Raw genomic sequence first — 21,853 nt, 5'->3', positions numbered from 1 at the left:
ACAGCAGTACACCCAACGTGATTTTAGTAGTCCAGACAGCATCCTGTAACATTCAGCTGCCTGTGGAATATTTAGCACATTTTCAGACTCAGTCATGGTAAAGTGCAGCTGCAGAATATATCCCTAAAGGGACATTTGTCATCCAAAGATTAGTTAGGAGAGGTCAAGACAAGGGCTCACCACGGATGTGCATGGCTGGAGTGCTGCAGGCTGATGGGAATATCACACCAGATTTGGCTCAAATGACCTCCCATTCAAGCAGCTCCAAGAGGAGAGGATAAATAAGATTTTTATCCATGGCTCTGGCTAGAGTTTAGCTATAGAGAAGAACCATGCAGATAGTTACGAGATTTCAAAGAGGTTGTTGAATTAACCCTGAGCTAACTGTGAAATAAAGACTTCCCAATTTGTAGCATTTTGAGCATTCCTAGCTTTTTCTATCCCTTTCTGTTTTTCTGTCTCAGACTGTATCTGGACAGGAATCCAGAATGGTGCTCTTGACCTGACAATTGCCTCTGCACAATTTTAAATTCTCTTCATGTTCACAGAGCAGAAATAAAAGAATAAAAGAGACAAGTGGTTTGTGGTTGCAGTCAGCAGGATGAATATTTGGCCCACATATGACTGAGACCAGCAGCATAGATATGTGCTTTGAAATGTGCTTTTGTCTGATTGCCTGGTTACTCATAACTCTGAACCAGAAGGCCACATAAACCACACACAGTAGTGATATCACTGTCAAGTATAAAACTGGTGCTTGTAAGCATTTATGCTGCCAGCTGCATTTAAGAAATTAAATACCAATCCAGGTATATGAATTTAGAGTTCTCATTTGAGACAAAGTAAAAACCTTCAAAGATTGTTTGAGGATTTGTATGCAATAAACTGGCTAATTTTATCTACTTGGATTTCTGCAATAATGTTAGAAGAATCCTTCGCAGTTTTTCACTTTCAATTCTTTACTTCTCATTACTTCTTTTTTTTTCCGCAATCTTTTTGAAGGATTCTGTAACAAGTCATAGAAGATATGTTTCTATCATTTAAGGCAGCACTGATTATTATGAAGAAAAGAGCAACTTCTAGATTCTTGTGGATAATCTTATCAGTATATTTTCTAGGGCTGATGACTCTTTTTTATGCTCCTCACCCTAGTGCTTCCAATGAGTCTATACAGACAGGCGAAATCTGTAACACTGAGCTTTGAAAGTCCAAAATCATTAGACCAAATTTGATGGCAGCTACCACTGGCACCGTGGAGAAAACAATCAGATTTGATCTGTCAGTGCTTCAGATGTTGCAGGTTGAGCAACTTTCAGTTTGCTCTTCGATGACTTGATGGTGGATTTTTATACTCACAATATCCTTGTGGTTCCCAGTCTCCTTTAATGGTGGTCACAGTATCCAGATGATACTTTTCATCTTTGATGTTGCTTAATTTTTACTACTTAAGTAGAAATACAGTTAGGTCTTTGAATAACATTTTAAAACTCTGTAATTCACCCAATTTAAGCATTGTTTAGAAACTGAAAAGTGATTTTTTGCAACAAACATGAGAACATCGATTCATAAAGCAGCAAGACAGGAAAGCACAGAGGACACCCTGCCCTTTTCTTTATGACACCTGTGAAATGAGGAAAACAGAACATTAGATGTACACCCATCAGATTAACCCTCATTAAGAGTACAAAAATCATAGATTTAATGAACTCTGTAAACAGACAACAGTGGCTGGTGGATACTGAATGCTTCAAGGTTGGGACAAGATCCAGAGTTCCTGCTGTTATTTATCCTCAGAGCTAATGCAGGTTTCCTCACAGTCATCATATCCCTAGTGTCTCTTTTCTCAAGAAGGTAGGGTTGTTCAACAGGACAAAGATTTAGTTGACTGTAGGCTAGTAAGGAGCACCAGAATTTTTCACTCCTGCTGTGAAAAGCTGGTCTGTGAAGCTGCCATGGCACCTGAACCTTCCGCAACTGCAGCCATACCAACAGCCCAGTCTACATCTAGAGATTACTGCACTGAGAGCAGGAGTCGTGCACAGGCTTGGCCCACTGCATGGTCCAGGGAGCCACTTGCAGCTGCAGCCATCCCATGGCCAGGCCCATTCAAACCATGGCTCATGCAGCTGGTGATCACACTGCAATTTGTTTCCTGGCCATCTAAAGAAAGCTGGAGCACATCTGATAACTGGCTTGACTCTGGCTTTTCATTCTGCACAAGGATCAATTAGCTCATGCAACATGCATAATATTTTAAGAGCAAGAGGAAGCACATGGCAGAAAACTGGTAACAGAAATCCTACACAAACCCCCCAACTTCCCATGCTGGCTGCAGCCCCTTCAGTCCAGGACCATCAAGGCATCAAATCCTGGTAATCATTGTGAAACCTATTAAATTCTTCACAATGCAATTACTTCAAGGATCCTTGAAACTCTGCAGGCAGGATCAATGAAGTAAAAGTGGCTGCCAGTGGCTAAACCATACAATGACACTGAGAGCAAGGAATGTAGGAAGGAGTGTTTTGCTCTGAGTACAGTACAGGTACAGCTGCATAGTCAGACAAACAGCTGTTGAGAATTTGTATTCAACAAAGGAAAAGTGAAAGAACTTACTAAAAATCAACATTAAACAAGTTCTAAGGAGTACAGAACTCATCTATTAAACATGAGACATACACAGAGCTTTAGTTTTCCACAACTGAAAAGAAAAGGTAAGTAGGGCAGCTGCCTGTCACTGAACTGGCTGGACTGGGAGTTCTAGAGGTCCATTTTTCTTAATGAAGCACTTGCAGTCTGCTAGTGCAGGTGCCAGGGGGTGCAAGGTGAGTGCAGGGAAAGGGGGCCTGATGTGACATTGATCGGTGCCACTCTAGGGCACCATCTCCAAACTTGCCCATGGACACATGGCTGCTGTTACTGTGCCTGCTGCCAGTGAGCCTGGAATCAACAGCTCCCACAGAAACAAACCTGGTTGTCTCAGGCAGCCAAGGTTTGTTACCTTTATGGAATCTTCTGAATCTACACACTGATCCTGGAGTCCAGCTGGTGAAGGTGTTCAAGAACGCCATAGGGAATGGTGGGATTCCACATCCTGTAAGAGCAAATTCAGAAAGGAAAGAGATTTTAAGAAGTGTAATTTGCTTCACCTTCTTTTGGTGTGATTGATGTGTTTGTGGCTTTTTTGGTTGTTGCTGCTGTTATTTTCTTCTTCTTCTTTTTTTTTTTAAAGTTGTCCTTCCCTTTACTATCATGCTATGAAAGCAAATAAGCTATGGAGCAAAGGAAAATGCATTTTGATTTAGAAAAAAGCAGTTCAGTACTCCATAATCTTGTTGACTCTGGTTACAGGACACAACTGCACTCCTGTCTCTGTAACTGTTTTTTAACTTTTCATCAAACTCCCTTCCTCTGAATGTGTACTGGCAGCTTCAGTCTATTTAACCTCTAGTGATGGCTGCTCATTGTTTATCCCTCAAACGACTGGGAACTAATGCAGCTGAAACCAGAGAAAACATTTTTTAACATCTCTGCTTTTGTATTTTGGTGATGTCTTCGTTTGTGCCTCTTTTAAATCTGACAAATACAGAAGACAGCTTTAGCATGATTGCTAACCCAGTTTTACAGGATGAAGGTACAGCAAACAGCCTGTCAAGAGACTTACACCAAGCTCTTCATATGGGGACATTTTCGTAGGCTGTCAGTCAGCTGCTGGGCTCCAACACCAGTTATTTTGTTATACTGAACACTGAGGAATAAAACAACTTTGTTAATCCAAATCAAATAATGTAATCAAACATTTCATTCAAAATAAAAAATACTATATAGGTTAATCTGCAGATGGGATAAGAAAGAAAAAGGAAAAAAACCAAAATAGACTGTCAATTCAAAAAACCTGTAACAATATACTCAGAAGGTTGAATGGGAACTTCATTATGTTAATGTGAGGGATTCCTTTTACCATAGTCCTAGAGGTCACTCTCTAGCTCCTCCATGAGCCTATTCTCCCATCTTAACACCAATATTTCTGGGTTTATGGTGAACAGTTCCTTAATCCTTTCTAATCACTGACTAACTGAACTCTGCAGAAGCACATTTCCCCTGTGAAATTTTCCCAAAATCTTCTTCCTCATTTTCTGTCTCCTCCAAAACCAAACATGGAACATTTGTATTTTCAGTCTCCAATGAAGTAAGCTTTCCTGGGCCATCTCAAAAGATTTCATACTCACTCTAGCACTCTTAAAGATGTCATTGTAGGAAGAATCTTTGCCAGATTTTCTGCTCCAAAATCACAAATGTTGTTATTGTACAAGCTGCAGAAAACCAAACCAGAATAGTCACAATTGAATAATGGATAATGTACACAGATATTACATCAAGGGTTTTCAAATATGGCAAGTACATCTTAACTTTAATTTAATCCTTATTTGCAATTAAAGTTTAAAACACACATTCATTTTTCCTGTATCAAGTAAGGTAAATGGCCACATCCTTCTTCACCTAGCACAGGTACAGCAACAAAAGGTCTAGATTCTATTCTATGAATAATAAGAACATTTCTGTCTACCCAGATCAAATTTAAAATCTGCCAAAAAATGACGCTTAAAGATTTGGGGTACAGCATTCAAAAAATTTCCACATCACCAAACTACTCCAGAAATGCACACCCGGGTTTCTTGCATTCCCTGCTTCACTCAGGCCTGTGCCAGAATTCCCAGTGCAGTGGCATGGACCATTGTCCCTGTCACAGCAAAAACAGACAGCTTTGGGTTTGCAGCAGATGGTGGCCCTGGGTGCACATCTGTGCAGGGCATGATTCATGAGTGGGTATTATGGACTGGATCTAACAATCAATCCAGTCCTTGCTATATTCCCAGCTATCCTTCTGTATGTCATACTTCTCTTCTTTCTGAAGACTTTATGCAAGAATGAAGTGAAAAGCTTGGCTGCTGCACAGTGTTACCTCTTTGTTCCCTGTTCAGTAGTTTCTGACAGAGGCAGCAAGGTATGTTTTCAAAACAACTCAACAGGATACAACTACTCACCTTAGTGTTTTTAAAGAAGACAAGGAAGGAAGAGCTGTAGCGAGGTTCTCTGCACCCAGGTCTGTTATTTTATTCTGTGATAAACTACAGCAAGTGAGATCACTTTGTTAGTTGAGCACATTTATTCTAATTTATTACAATGTGGGGGAAATTAATTTTCAATTTAAAAAAAATATAATTTGGACAGTCTGTTCAGACCAAATGCAGAGAAAAAGGCAGGACAGAGCCCTTGAAGAGAAGTCAGGAAGGATTAATCTATTTGTGTAATGAATGTACTGATTAAGTATCTCCATAGGCTCATTGTTCTTCCATGCCCATGGGATACTTTTGCCCATAATTGTTAACAGACAGTCCCTAAGTCTCTAGGTTTAATCTGTCTATTCTCAACATTTCCCTGAACTGTTAATCTTGCCTTAATGTTACTTTACTGCACTTACTTTAATGTTTCCAGTGATGTCAGAGTTGGAAAGACTTCAGATAGACTCTTTGCTCCTTCATCTCCTATGCCATTTTCACTCAGAGCATCAAGGCTGTGTGACGACAAAGAGAGAATTAGCTTCCCTTTTAATCTAAATTTTTGTGGTTTATTCACCTCAGAGACCATTCTATCTATCTTGAAAAGCTTCTCTGCAGTAGCCTCAATCAGTATGAAGCATCACAGAAACTACAGCTTCTCTAATAAGCAGCTTTCTGCTGCCCAAATTTAAAGCATAAGAATTTTTTTTTTACTAGTTGAATGCCATGACCCATTTCCTTTGATATGCATGATTATTAAAATAGTTATGAAATAGCTGTGTTCCAGCTAAGCTGAAAGGAGATTTCCTGTGCTCACAAAAATACAGAACTGACAAAATCCAGCAGAGGCTGTAAATCCTTGCCTAAACAGCTCCTTCTCCAGAGAGGGAGTATCAAAAATGAAGTTTCCCTCATATCTAGTCACAATTTCAGATACTGGATCCGCTTCTAACCTGACAGAAAATGCTGGGATATATTGGATGTATTTAATATTTTATTGTTTTCCTGGAATACCATGAAAAGGCCAGCTACAATACAGACAAATGGCCAATGGGCTGCAAAAAGTCAAAGTGCTTCTCAAAACCCAGGAACCTTCCCACAGGTGCCATGGCACAACCCTGACTACTGCTGGAACACTTTCTAGTGTAAAGAAGCTTAAAACTAAGAGAGAGTTGGTTTTTCATGGATGTTCTGGAGCTCCTGTGAAGTCAGAAATCACCGCAGGCTGCTGGTCAGTGGTGAGGCAGGAAGAGGGGGACCCCAGGGGCTCTGTACTGAACCTTTATCCACCCAGGAACACCCCAGGAAGGGACTGAGGGTTCTGAACAAACCACCAGCGAGGACGGGGAGTGTCAGCTTTTGGCTGCTGTGCAGTTTGGTCATCAAACAAGGAGTCTTGTTGGCAAATAAAATGTTTCTTGGGTACAAGAGCTTCTCCATCATCAAAGGCTGCTGAAGAGAAATGTTAGCAAGGTGAATCTTTAGCAGAACTCACTCTAAATGCTGAAGTGATGGAAATGCTGCAAGAATTTTCACGAGTTTTAGCAATCCTTGAAGGCCACATGCTGGACCCAGCCTGGAAGAAAATACAGACATGCAGCAAGTTTTTCACATGCTCACAAGCAGCAAAACTCAGGAATTTTTGGGTTCTTTCCCTGCAGCCCCCATTGCAAGCTACTTTACACTCCTCAGAAGTAGCCATTCCCTATCACCTGCCCCAAGGAATTCTGCTGTGAAGCCTCCAGATGAGGACCAACAAGGCTGAGGCCAGGTAGGACAGAGTTGGCACAGCAGCAGTGGGACATTTGCCACTTTTTGTTCCTCTCTGCAAGATTTATCTCACTTGTTTTAGATTCTTTTATTTCTGTTCTCTATCTTTCCCAGGTTTTTCACTGTGAGTATAATCTTGAGATGAAATACATATCTATCTCAGTATAACTGAAATGAAAACAAAGTTATTTCCCCCCAACTAATAACAATTCAGTCTAACTTAAAATAAACATTTTGCTGCAGCTTAAAGCATAAATTGCACTTTGATATTCATGCTCCAAGCATTTGTCTCTCATATCCTATTTGGAGTTTCTTTGGTATCAGAACAAGTTCAGTTATTTAAAAGGATTAGCATTTAAAACAAAATTTAAATAAAAGGAAATTAGGAAGAGGAAATTAGAAGAGAAAGCAGCATAAAATCAGAAGTGAGGCCAAGCATAGCTGTCCCAGGTTGGGTTAGGTCTACAGAGCAGGAAAAAGGTGAAGACCTGATGAGAATTCTCCATTGCAGTTTCTGCCCAAACTAATTCACATGCTATTGCAAGATATCTTGAGCAATAGAATAGCCTTGGAGGCTCCTTACAGTTTGGGGGAAAAAAAAGAAGTGTTACTAAAACATCACTTTTAAAGTAGTGCTACTAAGTCAACCTTCTGTCTTCCAGGAAAAGGGTGCTAAATAATTTATTTGGGAGGCATCCTCTGATGTAATCCTGTCATGGTCTTAGCTCTGATAGGGCAGAAAATCACGTCAGAAGACTCAGATAGAAAAGTTTAGTATTTCTGGGGGAAAAAATATTTCCCAGGTAGTTGGATCACAGTCAAAATATTTTATGCCCTGTGGCACAAGATCAGTACCTTGTGGTCAGGAGGTAACTTGTACCAAAACAAAAAAAACTGGGAGAGCCCTGTTGATCTGCATTGCCGCGGGAGCCAGAAATGATGTTCTTTGAGTTTTGGCCATACGTTAATAAATCTAGTTCAGAGAAAAGCAAGATAGCAATAAATGGGGTTTACTTAATGCTTTAAGCTGACTATACATCAGTGCAATGGCTGTAGCCAACACCCATGACTGCTCCTCCTAAAACATGACCACCTCAATCAGTAGAAATTCAGCACTTACGCAAATTCAAGTTTTCTGAGGTTTCTGATGGCAGGAATTTCATAGCTGGTGCAACCAGATGCTTCTTGCACACTACATAAATCACAGTAGAATCAGAGCATGAAAAATATTTTAGCAGCCAAAACAGTGCTTTAAAAACAATTTGCTAGCAAACGTTTATGGAAAATAAACCACTGTTGCATTAACGGAGGAACTGGAAACTTCAGAGTAACTTCTGCTCCAACCTTTCTTCAACTGAGTAATTTCAATCCAATAATTGCCTTTCATAGAGCAATTATTTACTCATTTTCCAATAAAACGTAAAAATACATTTTTCTAAAACAACTATTTTCTGTCAAACATGCAACTATTTTGTCTATATTTTAATCAATATACTCCATCCATGTTAAAATAGAAGTCATCATAAAAAAAAAACAAAACAAAACAAACACCAAAATTTTACTTCTGCATGTTTTTAATTGCAACCAATCCCTCAGCTACATCAGCAGTAGGGATGGAGCACAGGGTTTCTAGTCTATGTAACACAAGATTTTACCTCCTGGGCTAAAGGACTGACCCAGGCCATTTGGAACCAGTGCAAAACAGGCTTTCATTTATGCCCAGGTGCTACAGGGAGAAAGAATCAGCCCAAGTTATGTAACTGAAAGCAATTGGAAGATGGCATACTCAGAGATTAAAGAAAGAGAAATGCAAGCTGGCTCTTTCAGTGGCAGTTTTGATGACTGCTCTGCACAGTGCTGTCATTGCTCATCCTTGCCATGACAGCCACCTCACACGGGGGTAGGAGAACCCCCTGAGATGACCCAGGAGCTCGCACTGCCTTACTCCAGTTACTTCTCCTCTGGACAAGCAGACAACTCCATTGTCCAGCACTGGTGGTGAAACCCTGTTTTCATAAACTGCTGATATAAGAGGAGTTTTGATCACAAATGATCCTACCAATTCATCATCTTCTGCATCTCTACAAGGTCGGAGAGGTCACTGATGTCCTTCATTGTCTTTGCCTTAAAGGGATCAAGAACAAATTTCTCTGTGGATGCTTTCAGCAGTTCGTAGTCTTTTGTCTGTTCTAAAGATTTCCAGAGTCTGACTGTGTCACTCAGAGAAGCCCTGTGAAGTGACAAAACATGCAAAACCAACAGATGTGACTGCTGTTGTTGCACGAAAGCATCATCTACACACAGTGCTATGGATGATGCTATGGGGTACAGAGAGTGACCAACCTGAACGATGTCACATTCCTTAGGCTGACCAAGGCTTGCAGCCCTTGCATGTCAATGCTGCTGTTCCGCAAATCCAAGGAAAACTCTTTTCTTGACCTTTTCAAAATAGAGTGCAGTACATGGACATCAGGTGGTGTAAGAACTATGCCCAGAAAAGACAACTCTGGCTCGAGTCTCAAGGCCACATGCTGCAGAAGATAATTGTTCTGTGTTTCATAAACACAACATAAAAGCTCCAGCAACCTCTCTGGACAGAGAGTATTAATCTGCAGCCTTCTAATGTATTTCAAGAATGTCTTCTGCTTCTTGGTTGACTGCTTTGCTTCCTCATTTGAAAGAGAGCAGAAGTAGGGGTCATCCTGGAGAAACATCAAACCAGCCAAAAATCGAGGCATTAAATCTAACCAGTTATAAGGTTTTTTCTTCTTGGATAGAAAAGACAAGTATTTTGTTAGATTTTTATCCTTGAGCTCTTCTGCTAACAAAAGGTGAAGTGCACACAAGAAATTCTGAATGACAAAATCAGAGAATGTGCTCCCAAATTCCTCTTCTTCACTATCTGAATGTCTGGGGAATGCAAATGGCAGGAAAACCCCATACTTCAGAGCGAACTCTTTAACTTCCTTAGAAGGAATAAGATCACTTTTCATGGCACTTTGGTGCTTTTCTCCAAGACACCAGGCTACACGAGCTAGGGTAGCAAGACTCTCTTGATTTTGTGTGGTTGTAACATCTGTTTGCATTAACATGATCTTCTGCTGAAAAAATTTCAGGAAGACTTCAGTAAGAGTTGAAGGAAGACTTTTCTCTCCCATTTCAAGCACTGTCTCACAGAGAAAACAAACAAATCTACACAAAACAGGACTGTAACAATGACTGAACAAGTACTCACACTCTTTGATTAATTTCAGTGCACTATCACAGTAAAGGGATTCTTCAAAGTATTTGGTTATGTACAATTCTCTCTGCTGAGGGGAAAATCCTGCAATTTCAATAGTCTTATCCACTTTGGACACGTACTGGTACAGTTTGTCTTTTGGTCTTGCTGTAAATAATAAAGTACAGCCATTGAGTATCTTTTTTTGGATGAGTCCTGAGAGCAGCTCCTTTATACTGCACAAATCCTTTTCAGGCTGGCTGGCTGAGCAACGAGGAAAATTCTCATGATCGTGCAATCCTTTAAAACCATCAAAAATCAGAAGGACTTTATCAGGATTTTGCAACATATACTCAAAGATCTCTTTGCTTCCCTCTTGAGGTTTTATGAAAAATTCAAGCAGCAGCTGCTTCAGGCTGTATTGCTTCTCAGGCAAACTTATTTGTTTGCAGTCAAACCAAAATACAAATTCAAACTGAGAAAACTCTCCATTGGACCAGTCCTGGCAGATCTTCTGAATGAGAATGCTTTTGCCCATTCCTGCTTTTCCCAGCACCACAATCACTTTAGTCTCTAAGTCTTTACGCTGTGGGATTTGAAATATTTGGCTTCTATCAATGGCTGTCTTTTCCTTCTCTTGCAGGCTGCAGGTTACCAGCTCCTTTTCCATTGCTTTTGCACTATTCTTTCCAGTCTTGGTTTCAGTGTGACTTTGAACAAGTGTCCCATCAATGAACAGGTGATCCAGATTTACTTCCCGCTCCATGGTCACAGATTTGCAGGTGTCTCGGAAATAATCCTTAAGGGATGAACAGAAAGTTTCCACTTGCTCTAGAGAAATAAAGAGCACATACACAAGCTGAAGGCACCAGTCCAAAAACTACAACATAATTTCATGGTGGCTTAAGTGCCTGATTGTAATATGGTGAAAGCACAGGCATTCCCATAAAGCCCATAGGGCTGGATTTACCTCATACAACTGCAGCTGAGAAGTGCAGGCACAACAGAAACTTTCAGATCTATGAACTGAATAATTTTGGAGCTCTCTGTACACATGATAAAACCACTGAAGTACATTGAGCTGCTAAGCAGGTAGTACAGCTAGATATCTAGAGGAAGCCAAGTCTAATATCTTGAAACCAGAAATTGTGCTCAGACCCTCAGAACAGCTTCACAATTTGTTGAATGATTCCTACAAGGAGCTTCTCTGTATGGAAAGAAACACAGAATCTTTTTCCAAAAAATACTGAAAGGTTTAAGTTCAAGAGTTCTAAACTCACCTGGTCTTTTGAAAGGTTCTTCAGAAGGAATTAGGGAATCTTGAACTTCTTGAAATTTCTCTAAATCTGGAGAAACAAAACAATATACTTGAAAAAGACACCTAAATAATCACTGATTCAGATTTACTAATTTTAACAATAAGATTAATGCAAATTTCCAAGATAATTGTAGCATATATTCAGAGTAAGAGATATTTTGTTAATTTTACAAGGAAAAGGAATAAAATTCTCCCACAAGTAGAATTCTGCTGATGTGCACAGTTAGAGGCAGAACGGCATCAAACAAGACAACAGCTGTTCTGACAGTTGTGGGAAGCAGATTTACCATTACCAGGTGACATCCACTGTTTTTTTTCAAATGTCAGTGTTTTGCATAAATTCATGTTCACACATAGTGCTTCTTTATGTCTTCAAAAGTGATAGTTTCTTTTTGTTATTCTACACTTTGTAACCAAGCACTAAAGATGAAAGTTGCAGAGAAGTGACTCTTGGTAACAGTATTTACCCATTACTCTCCCTGACAAAGTCATATTGCTGTCCAATTACTTTCTTTTCACCTGTTTTCTTTCAAACTATTACAGACTTTTGCAGTTGGGTCAGGTGAACAATGTCTCCTTTACACAAAGAAATTGGGAATTTTTCAGAGAAAACACATTTTCTTCAGATTGATAATTGCAGAGTATCAGTTTTGACAAAACTTTTGGTAGGAAGAGCTTTGCAGATGCAAGACAGAATTTAAATTGACAAAGGCTGTAACAAATTCAACCTCAGAGTCTTGTAAACACACACAGCAGAGATGTGCAAAAATTTACTCAATACAGATTAATCTCCCTAAATATGTACAAATGTGTTTCATACCAGAATATCATCTTGATCATCTTGATGTAGAATGTGGTCTCAAAGAAATACAAATCTTACAGTTTCAGAGATCTGGAAATGAATTCCTACCCTGCATGTCAGCAACCTTCAGAATGGTTTGAGTTCAGAATTGCTTCTAAAAAGGAAGCACCACAGGCTTCCAGTAAGAAAGATATTGGATAAAGATGGGTTGGGCAAGCAAGTGTCCGGTTTTGAATTACTGTTTATCTTATTAACTAAGAAAACCGAATGGAAGAACAGAAAAAAAGTCTGTAATGAGACATTTAGATGGGAAACTGGTCAAAGCAGGTAGGAGTGAAGAACTTTTAAAAAAGAAAAAGAAACTGGCTTGGCATCTTACGTGCTAATTTGTCTGCTGCTACATCTGGAATTCCGGTGCTTGTGGCATACGTATGTTGTGCTGCAGGAAATCAGTTCGAATTATTGGCATTGTTTATTTACAAATAGTAAATACAGTACATTTATAAACAGTAAATACAATTTACAAAGACTTCCCCATACCTAGGGATATTTGCTTCTTAATCTCCATGTTATACTTTTGCTTTTGGGATAGTGGAAGCCACAAGAGGGCAACAAACTCCTGCACTGGGCACAGAGACCAGAAACAACACTGATAGCAAACTCTGGATTCCAACAGTCCTCTGAGGGCTGGAAGAAAAGTGTCTCAGGAAAGTTTGATACCTGAAGTGGGACTGTTAAATTTTGACTAAGGCTCTGATTTCATTATAAGCCTTTCTGTTAATTAGGTTTCAGTATTGCTTAGTTAAATAAGTCATCATCATGTTGGTTTTTGGGGCTTCCATGGGAGCTGGCTGCAGTCTGGCTGCCAACACTGAGCATTTAAGATGCTCAGGCCATGCCAGCATCAGATCATCTCCCACTTCCTGAGGGTGCTCCAGCACCCTGGGCTTTGCATTGTTTTAACTAAACCTGACTTCTTCCAGAAACTGGATGTCATAGCAAACACAGGGGATTGGCTGCTGAACCTGAAGCTCTACAACTCTTATCTGTACATTTTGGATTAGACTAAGCAGCCAGTGATCAATACCATCCATTTTTTGTTTTTTTCAGGTCAATATGAGTAAAGCCTGGAGGGGAGAACAGGCTTTGATTAGAAACAATATGGTTTCTCTCCCAGTTCAAAGTACTGCACATATATAAACCCCAATTTTCTACTTACCACATAAATTAACCGGAAAACTTGGAGACATGAATGTTTCCATGGAAGATGTCAGCACTGGCAAGAAACAAAGCATACTTTTCAGCATATCATAGCTATCAGTAACTGAATTTAATCAATGCTGCTGTTGGCAGCAATGATTTTTCAGCACTTTATGCCTCTTTATGGGGATAAAAGGCTATTGCTCTTACCTGGATATACTATAACATCAGATGTGCCATTTTCAAGAACAAAGTTAAATATCTGCTGAGGAGGACCTGCCAAGCTTAGATTCTCTTGGTACCCTTTCACACTGACTGGCTGGCACTCTGTGGTCAAAGGTTCTGACAATCCTGAAATGAGTGCAGAATAATTACTCTTCTGTTTTTAAAGGGTTGTGCTTTCTAAAGCTTTATGAGAGAGAAAAAGCTTTCTAACAGGTACTTATCCTTTCTGACAGCTTCTAGGCAAATCTTCCTGGTGGAGAATTCACAGGATCACATGAGGTCCATAGAACCCATTAAAAAAAGAACTCTTACAAGGTATGATGAGCTTGAAATACAAGGGATTCCCCAGCTTTTAGCAGCCACTGTTTTCAGTAGTCTAAAGAGAAATTCTATTCTCATAAGGAAATGTGCTTAAGGCAAAGTCTGTAAATGTATATTCAAAGATGTAGAGAAGAGAAAATGTGTAAATAGTATGTATCTGCATTAAATTTACCTTCCTTGCATTACATCCTTCCCAAATAACTACACATCATGCAGGTTGCACAAGCATCCTCCCTCTCAACCCGCACTGGGAAAGTTTTTTGATGATTCAGAGCTTGCAATTTAATCAGCCATATCTCTGAGTTTCTGTAGGTGGGACAGAATTTCTTCTGCTACTTTATGCTGCTTCAGCTCACATGAGGTACTTCAAGACTTCCAACTTACACACAGGTTTTGGTTCCTTTCCAGCACAGACTTAACAGTGAAAGGTGTTAAAGTGGGCCTTTGTCATTAGCACTTCTCAGTGTACCATGAGCACCCTCTGCTACCCAGCCCAGGCCAGGTACCTACACAGCCCATCAGTGGGATTACTGCTCAGTTTTCATCTGCTAAATCACAGCGTAGATTTTGCTCTACTGCTGCAAATGTAATTATCCCTCAGTCCTTTACAAATCTCTGGATGAAAAGGAAACTGGAACTAAATTAAAGTTTAATAATGAAGATTTTGTGGCTTCCTATTCTTAAGACAAGTAATTAATTACTTAGATTAGCATATGGTAAATAACCATTCTCTTATAACCTGCTCCAATTAAATGAAAGATTCATTCTACTCAATTAGGAGCAATGCCCTTTCAATCTCCCTTGAATATTTTTCATTCTTTTAGTGAGTGCCACACCTTTAAGAGCTGCCATACCTGCCATTGCTCACAGTCAATGACAAGATTTATAAGAGAGTTTTCCCCATGTGTAAATCAGCCTGTGTACAGGTGCACACCTACAGCTGTACTCTACGTACCAGGAATTATGAAGCTTCTTTCCAGTCCATGGGCAGCAGGAACAGAACAAGACATTTGCTGGTTAGTTAGAGAGGTGCAGCTCACTGGGTGGCTGTTGAGAGGCATAGCAAAGAAACTGCCATTCCCTGCAGAAGCTGCAGGGACTTCCACTTTAAAATAAAATAGCAAAACAAAAGGAGAAAGTTATCTCATTGGTAGAATTCAAAGGAACCAAAGAAGAGGTCTCAGTAGATACAATAAACCACTTGATTCTGATCAGCTGTGTTTTGATTTTTCAAAAGCAAGACCAATTCACAATAGCTTTCTGAAAACTATTTAGCTCTCAAAATCTAAAATGTATTTATTAAATTCTGTAGTAGATCACTTTTTCTTCTCAGTAGTTTCTCTTTAAATTTTCTTTTTCTTCATCTTTCCTAGCCCCTCTTATTTCCAGATGTATCTAGATGTACATGACCCTACACATGGATGACTGACAGACAAGACATAACAGTGTCTTACATTGGCTGTAATGATTTTCCAAGCACAGTTTGCTGTCTCAATATTGCACAAGAGCAGAGAGGCCCACAAGCAATAAACTGGGGACTTTGACTCTCTAATTAGACACTACAGTGCTTGTAAGGACAAAGAGTGTGTGTTAAGTGTCTCCCAAAGAACAGTCACAGACACCAGAGCTTTTAAAGATGCATCTCCTCTTCAACATATTTTTTTCCTCCAAGAATAGAACAAATAGGGTGAGAGGTTTGTGCATTGTACAATTTCATCTGCTTATCAAAAGGCTCCTACAAAACAAGTAAGACACACCTGCTTATTTGAATTAATTTGTTAGTTTCATTGGTTTTACAACACCCCTATTCTCAGAGTTGGTTTTGCTTTTTCCTTCCCTCTCCTGTCTAGCTGCAACAAGTAACTATACTTCATCACTTTCTGTGGTCTGATGTTTTTATCAGGAGCTACAAACCTGTCTGGGGTTTGTGCCACTATTTCATTCAATTCCTCTGAAAGAATCTCATCCTTGGCTTACTACTTAGAACTTTAGTACACATTATTCTCTTTGCTGTAGACAGTCTTGCACTTCTGAAGAGCTGATGCATTTGCCTTTGCAGGATCATATTGTGACACTCGTGACAAGTTAAGTAAATTCCTGATTTTGTCAAGTAGTTCATCTTTTTGTCAATTAGATTTTTCTACACAGTACTTATACTGTCTTACGTATATTTTCCTTCCTCATCACCTTCACTGGGTCAAGGACAGTAGAGAAAAATAATATTCTGAGGACTTCCAGCAAAAGTATGGGTGCAGCTTCACAAAGCACCTGTTAGCTCTGTGATGATCCTTTCATCTGGAATGCAGGTTCTGTAAGGTGAGGCATTTGGAACTGTGTGCCATTTCATTATGGAAAACTATTATTATTAGTGTGGCATAAATATAGGCTTTTTAAAGTGCCAAATCTATAAAGGAACTTAAGCAAACAGAAAGTAATCCACCTTCAACGGTACTAACTGCCAGGAACTTCACCTGTGTCTAAATAACTACCATCAGCAGGTACCAGTTCAGTAGAAACTCTGATAACCTTCCCAGAGCTAGCAAACATGTTTTTCTGCTCAGTTCTCCCTCCCCACTCCCTCAGAACTCCACAGAACACTGGAAAACCAGCTTGGATCACAGTCGTGGTGCACATGGATCTTCTCACTGACTTTCATGCAGTCTATGCCAGTTCCTTGTCTGAACTGTGCTGAGGTGCAGTCCCAGATCCCAGAACTCAGGATGGATCTCTAGGTTACACACTGGTTTGGCCACCCCCCAATATGTACATGGCCCCAAGGGCTTGGTACAGCCAGAGTCCCTTTAGGAGGCTTGTGAGGTGCGCTGACATAAAACGAGTCAGATGTCCATTCAAACCACAATATAAAATAGTCAAAACTGGTTGTTCTCACCTGGATTTTCAAAGAGTATTTTGCTGGTTTAGCTCTGCCTGAGATACCCCTTTAGGCTACAGCTGGGTAAGAAGATTAGCACCAGTTTACACCTAAGGGACAAGTTCCAGCCTTGCTTCTGGTCCCAGGTGTTGTCCTGTAGATGGTCTAACAACGTGCAAAACCTAGAAATTTCCCTTTCTCCCCTTCTTTCTTTAGTTTAAAGGACTTTATAGCATGGACTAGGCCAAGAAATCATCTCTTCACAGTTATTATTTTCACTAGGATGTTTCACTGGACTTTTGGAAGGGGTCACACTTGGAAGAAAGAGGATCAAACCCAGGGCATGCAGAGCTATGACCTGATAGGTAATCAGGTCATAGCTCCACATTTCCTGGGTTTGATCCTTTTTGCTCCAAGTGAGACATCTTCCAAAAATGCAGTGGGAAGAAATGTGTACGTGATAAAATTTACAGAATTTGGCACTGACCCAGGTCTCCATTATTTTTCTTTCTTCTCTCATGTGGATTTAGAAAAGGTCAACTATCCCTGTGTTGATGTTAAGCAAGTAATTTTCCTATCACCTGGCAGGAACATGTACTTTTAAAGTATAAGGATCCAACTGTTCTTAGGTGACCATGTAGCTGATCCTAAGTTGCACAATTTAATAGCTGCAGATAATAGGACATGGATTTGTTATATCATGAATTAGTAAGAGGAATCCAAAAGTGTGATTTTTGCAGAAACATGAAAATGCATGAGGATCAAAATCACCGAATCTATGAGAGCAAACTTTTCTGGAGGGTAGAGTTACAGTACCTAACAGAGGATGAGATTTTGGAACATGAGACAATATATGTTCAATAACCTTTTCCTATTCAGCCAATGACTTACCAATTTTCTTATATTTGGGTTCCGAAGCATCACAGTAACTCTCTGCTGCAGAGCCTAAGAAAGCTGAAAGAAAGCAAGGACATAGTAAGTGGCAAAATTTTGGTAATTTTAAATTTAGCCCATGAAACTTATTTTAACTTTTTTAACTGAAAGGGGGCATTGCCAGGTCCAATTCAGCTATTTCAGAACTGTACAGGTCCAATGTATAAAAAATGAATGTGAAAAGCTTCATGTTATTTCACTCTGTGAAGTTTGAATTAGGCTGCAGATTTTTGTGCCAAAGATTTTTGCTGTTGTTCTTGCTATTAAAGGAGCAATTGTTCAGCCAATGCTTACTAAGCTATAGATACACTGAAAACAAAGTCAACACTGCCATGAGGATGACAAAAATGCAAAAAAAATTATAAAATGTTTAATGTTATGTTACAGGAAAACAAATTCTGCGAACTGTAAATTCTACGCTTGGAAGAGCTGCTTTCAGTTCCTGCCCACAAGCATGAACAAAGGCAGAGGAAGCATGGCTGGTGTCACTGAAGAACTGCATGACAAGTGCATTGGGGCTGTGCTAAAGCCAAGGGGCTGTAATGCAAGTTTAGAACTCAGGCACAAAGCCTTTCATATTCTCACTGTTTACACTTACTTCGTTTAAGACATGACTGGATCTTTATGTCAGGAAATATCTCAGTGTTTTCAGCAGCAATGTCATCCAAAATAAGGTTCCCTGCTAAAAACATGAAATATGGTCCAATGTCAAACTTTGTTCTCCTAAAAAATTGCAGAGAGGAGTAAAAGCAAGAAAAATGCAATAACAGAGAGCAAAGATGAAATATGCTCCAAATAAAAGATAAAAACCAAATAATGCAATAAAAGATGCACCCAGATCCACATGACTTAGAAAGCCCACAGAGCTCTGAATGCAGACTTTGTCACCCTGTGTTAATTTCTGAACTGCAAACTATGAATCTACTGGCAGTGGCTAATAAAACATAAGTACTTCTCAAAGCTCTAATGATGAGCAAAGGATAAAACGTTGCAGCTGTGTCACAGTGTGATCTCAGTACTACTCAATTTATGTACTAAAGGGATTAGATCCTTTAAGAGACAGAATAAAGGGTTCTAAAAAGATTTTATATTCTGTGCTGCAAGAACTGTGAAGTTATTCACACCATACATTTATCAGAAAATACTTAAGAACTAATAATGCATTCTGTTTTTTTCTAAAACCAATAAAAATATTGCCATTAGGTGCAAAACCCCCCAAATTCTAAACACAAGGGAGAAGCATAAATCATTTGAAAAGCCATATGAGCTTCCTGCAGCCAGGATTATTCTAGGGAAAGACTGACCATTGGAAAATTAGTCCAAATTATTTGGCTCAAACATAAAATGGGATATACAGATATTCTGTGAACCTTCTGGTTTTATGGATTTCTCAACAGCCACCTATTGATATATCTGTTCTGGAATAGTAAATAGCTGTATTTGTGCTGCTACCAAAACTATGATTTGGTACCACAAGCCAAGCAATGTCTCCAGTCAAGAACAGATGAAGGAATGATTTACTATAAATATAATAGCATTGCTGCATTAATCAGGGTGAGAAGTAAAACTTGACATGCTTCCTTAGGCAGCTCTGTGCATCCTGGACAGAAATCAGTGTGTGTAAACTGTATTTATACACATGCAAAGTGCTCTGGGGACTTATGTGTGCTCAGAGTAAGTGTGATGCTACTTGAGGCTATTAATGCACTTGACAGTGAAACTGCATATTCTATGGCCATGGTGACATGATCAGCAGCTTGGTCAGAGACAAAACTGCCATCTTTGAGAAAGGCCTGCAAAAATGCATAAAATCCTCAAGTTTTCCAAGAAAATCCTGGGATACTGTACCCCAGGGGAAAGCAGAAGATACCAGAGGTATAGAAACTTTACCATTGTTCAAACTGGGTGGATGAAGCACATGTTAGACAGATCACTGTCATGGAAAGTCTATGCCATATCAATCTTACCAAAAATGTCTTCGACCTGCTTCTCCTGCTGATCCTTGAGCACATATTCTACTAATTCAGCTAGCAACAAAGGAAAAAAACAAAAGAGGAACACAGTAATGACACAGTAAAACTCGAGTAAGCTTATCATCATTAACAGAACTCTGCAGCAAGTGAAATGGAAGAGTTAAATTAAGTTTTTCTTGTAACTTGTTGTTCAGGAAATAAAGATCACAAGAAAAGAGAAGTAGAGAATGGAAGTATTAAGCAGAAGGAGACAGTAGTAGAGAGATTTTACCCCAACAACCACAAGCTACTGTAAATCAGTTTCCCTACAAAGCACAGGTTCAGGTACTCTAAATTAAATATATCACACATGAGGGAAAAGCTACTTTAGTAAATGCCATGGCTTCAGATTGAGAATAAAGTTTATAAGAAACAGCTATAGCAAATGTTTGTAAAATAAAGATTAAAAAAACAAAAATTGCTTTCATACCTATTTTAGCATAAGCATCTGTGGTGTTGCAACAGGGGAAGAACCCATCTCCATTTTCATATGGGAAATCCACATTATTTAACTGCTCATAGTTGCTGGCCTCAACCTCAAGATCTAGAGTTAAAAAGGAATATGCATTGGCTTAATGAATGCCATAACCAAGCATAAAAAACAGATAGCAGGACATGCAGAACAGGCAGATTTGTTACTTCAGCAGTAGGCTTTGCCTTTTCATTGTGAGTTGGCTAAGAAGGAACAGAACTGAACTCTCAGTAATTCACAGTCACCTGGAAATCAGCACTTTTCTTTTGCTGACTTCTGAGACCTTATCTCTCCTAGTAAATAAAATACTTCCCAAATCCATTCTATGATGATCAAGCCCAGCCTCATACAGCCTGTTGAGCCTTCTTATCCTTCAGGATATGCCTGTTCAGAACAATGCTGTGTCCATGCTAATCCCTGAATTGCACTGCAAATTGCCTATGAAGCTGCCAGTTGGCCATGCTAACACCTTCACAGCAGAGATTCCCAGCTTCCAGAAACTGATACCATGTCCTGATGATATTTGATTTACCTGCATCATCTCAGACATTGCTAAGGCTCAAAAGTATTCCAGTCAGTGAAACATCTGTGATGGCATGAGTCTGTGCTTGACCCCTAATTCATCCTACTTTCAGTCACTGAGCAAGTGAGGCCATGGGGTAAGGAACACTCCTGCAGCTGTTTTTAGCAGTCAGAAACTGAGAGGGAAAAGCCCAACCTGGGAAATGATCAGTCACAAAGATAATTCTGGTGCTCAGTTCTCCACTGATTTGCCCATGTGCCTACTGGCATTGGTCACTCAGGAAAGCCACAATGCTCCAAATTGGTAATATTTTCCACCTATTTGGCACAGAGCTGTGAGACTTCATGCCTGGCATACACCAGCTCTTCTCCTCTCATTGCCGTCTCATTTGTTTAACATAAGCTCAGCTAACACTCCGTACCACAGATACACTTTCATACTTTTATAATAGAACACTCAGGGAAGGGAAAGCAGATCAGTCCACAATTTCCATACAAACTCAGGAGCACAAAGTTTGAGATCCAGGGCAACCTCCTGATCTAATTACTTGTAGGAACTGATTAGCAAGAAATTATCAAATTTATACTCTTGCCCTTCTGCTTTCTCATTTGTAAGGGAATTTTAAAATCACTGTGTCCCAAAAAGCTGGAAAATGGCATCTGGTAATGAAACTCCATTGTTTTGGTGCCTTAGGATCTCAGAATGTAAAGCTGCTTGTGAACTGCCTTCATCACAAACTCATCTAAAAGTCTCTGTTTAGCAAAACTTTTGGCTTCAAGCCACAGAGGTGTTGACAATTACACTTGGCCAGCTTATGACAGGAACATTTGCAAATAAACTACTTACAGGAATGCTATCCAAATGAAAGACACTGTCATGACCTGATGAGTGACAGTACAGTGTGTTTTATTAGACTGACTGAGCAGGATGCTATAAATATGTACAATTTAAAAACATGACAGTTTCTGGAAGCAGTCACTGTATGTGGAGACACAGACAAACCACATCGTAACAGCAAATGTTTGTAGACTTTAACTCAGTCACCATGATAAACTGCCATGAGGTGGCTTTGGAGCTGAGAGGAGATGGTAATAACTTACAGCATGAGGAATAAACCAGTCAAGTATT

The 21,853-nt window shown here is 39.6% G+C and overlaps 1 protein-coding gene and 1 long non-coding RNA gene across 8 annotated transcripts in view; one reads left to right on the top strand and one right to left on the bottom strand.

Annotated features, from left to right (window-relative positions):
- Positions 1 to 352: 352 nt before the first annotated feature.
- CIITA (class II major histocompatibility complex transactivator) overlaps positions 353 to 21,853 on the bottom strand; it is a 36,988-nt gene continuing 15,487 nt past the window's right edge. For 3 of the 7 annotated variants that reach the window (XM_068206739.1, XM_068206742.1, XM_068206741.1), the window contains 17 exons: positions 20,161 to 20,274; positions 19,686 to 19,745; positions 18,317 to 18,400; positions 17,677 to 17,739; positions 14,869 to 15,018; positions 13,578 to 13,718; positions 13,387 to 13,443; positions 11,328 to 11,393; positions 9,171 to 10,878; positions 8,887 to 9,057; positions 7,948 to 8,019; positions 6,553 to 6,633; positions 5,480 to 5,572; positions 5,043 to 5,126; positions 4,227 to 4,310; positions 3,662 to 3,745; positions 2,252 to 3,091 (listed from right to left, as the gene is read on the bottom strand). In XM_068206739.1, the coding sequence (XP_068062840.1) occupies positions 3,019 to 3,091; positions 3,662 to 3,745; positions 4,227 to 4,310; positions 5,043 to 5,126; positions 5,480 to 5,572; positions 6,553 to 6,633; positions 7,948 to 8,019; positions 8,887 to 9,057; positions 9,171 to 10,878; positions 11,328 to 11,393; positions 13,387 to 13,443; positions 13,578 to 13,718; positions 14,869 to 15,018; positions 17,677 to 17,739; positions 18,317 to 18,400; positions 19,686 to 19,745; positions 20,161 to 20,274 (3,185 nt within the window). In that variant the 3' untranslated portion in view covers positions 2,252 to 3,018. Of the gene's footprint in view, positions 1,622 to 2,251; positions 3,092 to 3,661; positions 3,746 to 4,226; positions 4,311 to 5,042; positions 5,127 to 5,479; positions 5,573 to 6,552; positions 6,634 to 7,947; positions 8,020 to 8,886; positions 9,058 to 9,170; positions 10,879 to 11,327; positions 11,394 to 13,386; positions 13,444 to 13,577; positions 13,719 to 14,868; positions 15,019 to 17,676; positions 17,740 to 18,316; positions 18,401 to 18,552; positions 18,667 to 19,685; positions 19,746 to 20,160; positions 20,275 to 21,853 lie in introns of those variants that run through there. The other 4 variants (XM_068206740.1, XM_068206743.1, XM_068206744.1 and 1 more) reach the window with 4 other exon arrangements.
- On the top strand, positions 16,001 to 19,076 carry LOC137483560 (uncharacterized). The gene is made up of 2 exons (XR_011004532.1): positions 16,001 to 16,411; positions 18,106 to 19,076. It is a non-coding gene; the product is annotated as an uncharacterized lncRNA (long non-coding RNA).

This window comes from Anomalospiza imberbis, chromosome 16 (assembly GCF_031753505.1).
Source record: "Anomalospiza imberbis isolate Cuckoo-Finch-1a 21T00152 chromosome 16, ASM3175350v1, whole genome shotgun sequence".
NCBI classification, from domain to species: domain Eukaryota; kingdom Metazoa; phylum Chordata; class Aves; order Passeriformes; family Viduidae; genus Anomalospiza; species Anomalospiza imberbis.
The sequence above is the reverse complement of the archived record's forward strand: the minus strand, read 5'-3'. Positions and strand labels throughout refer to the sequence as shown.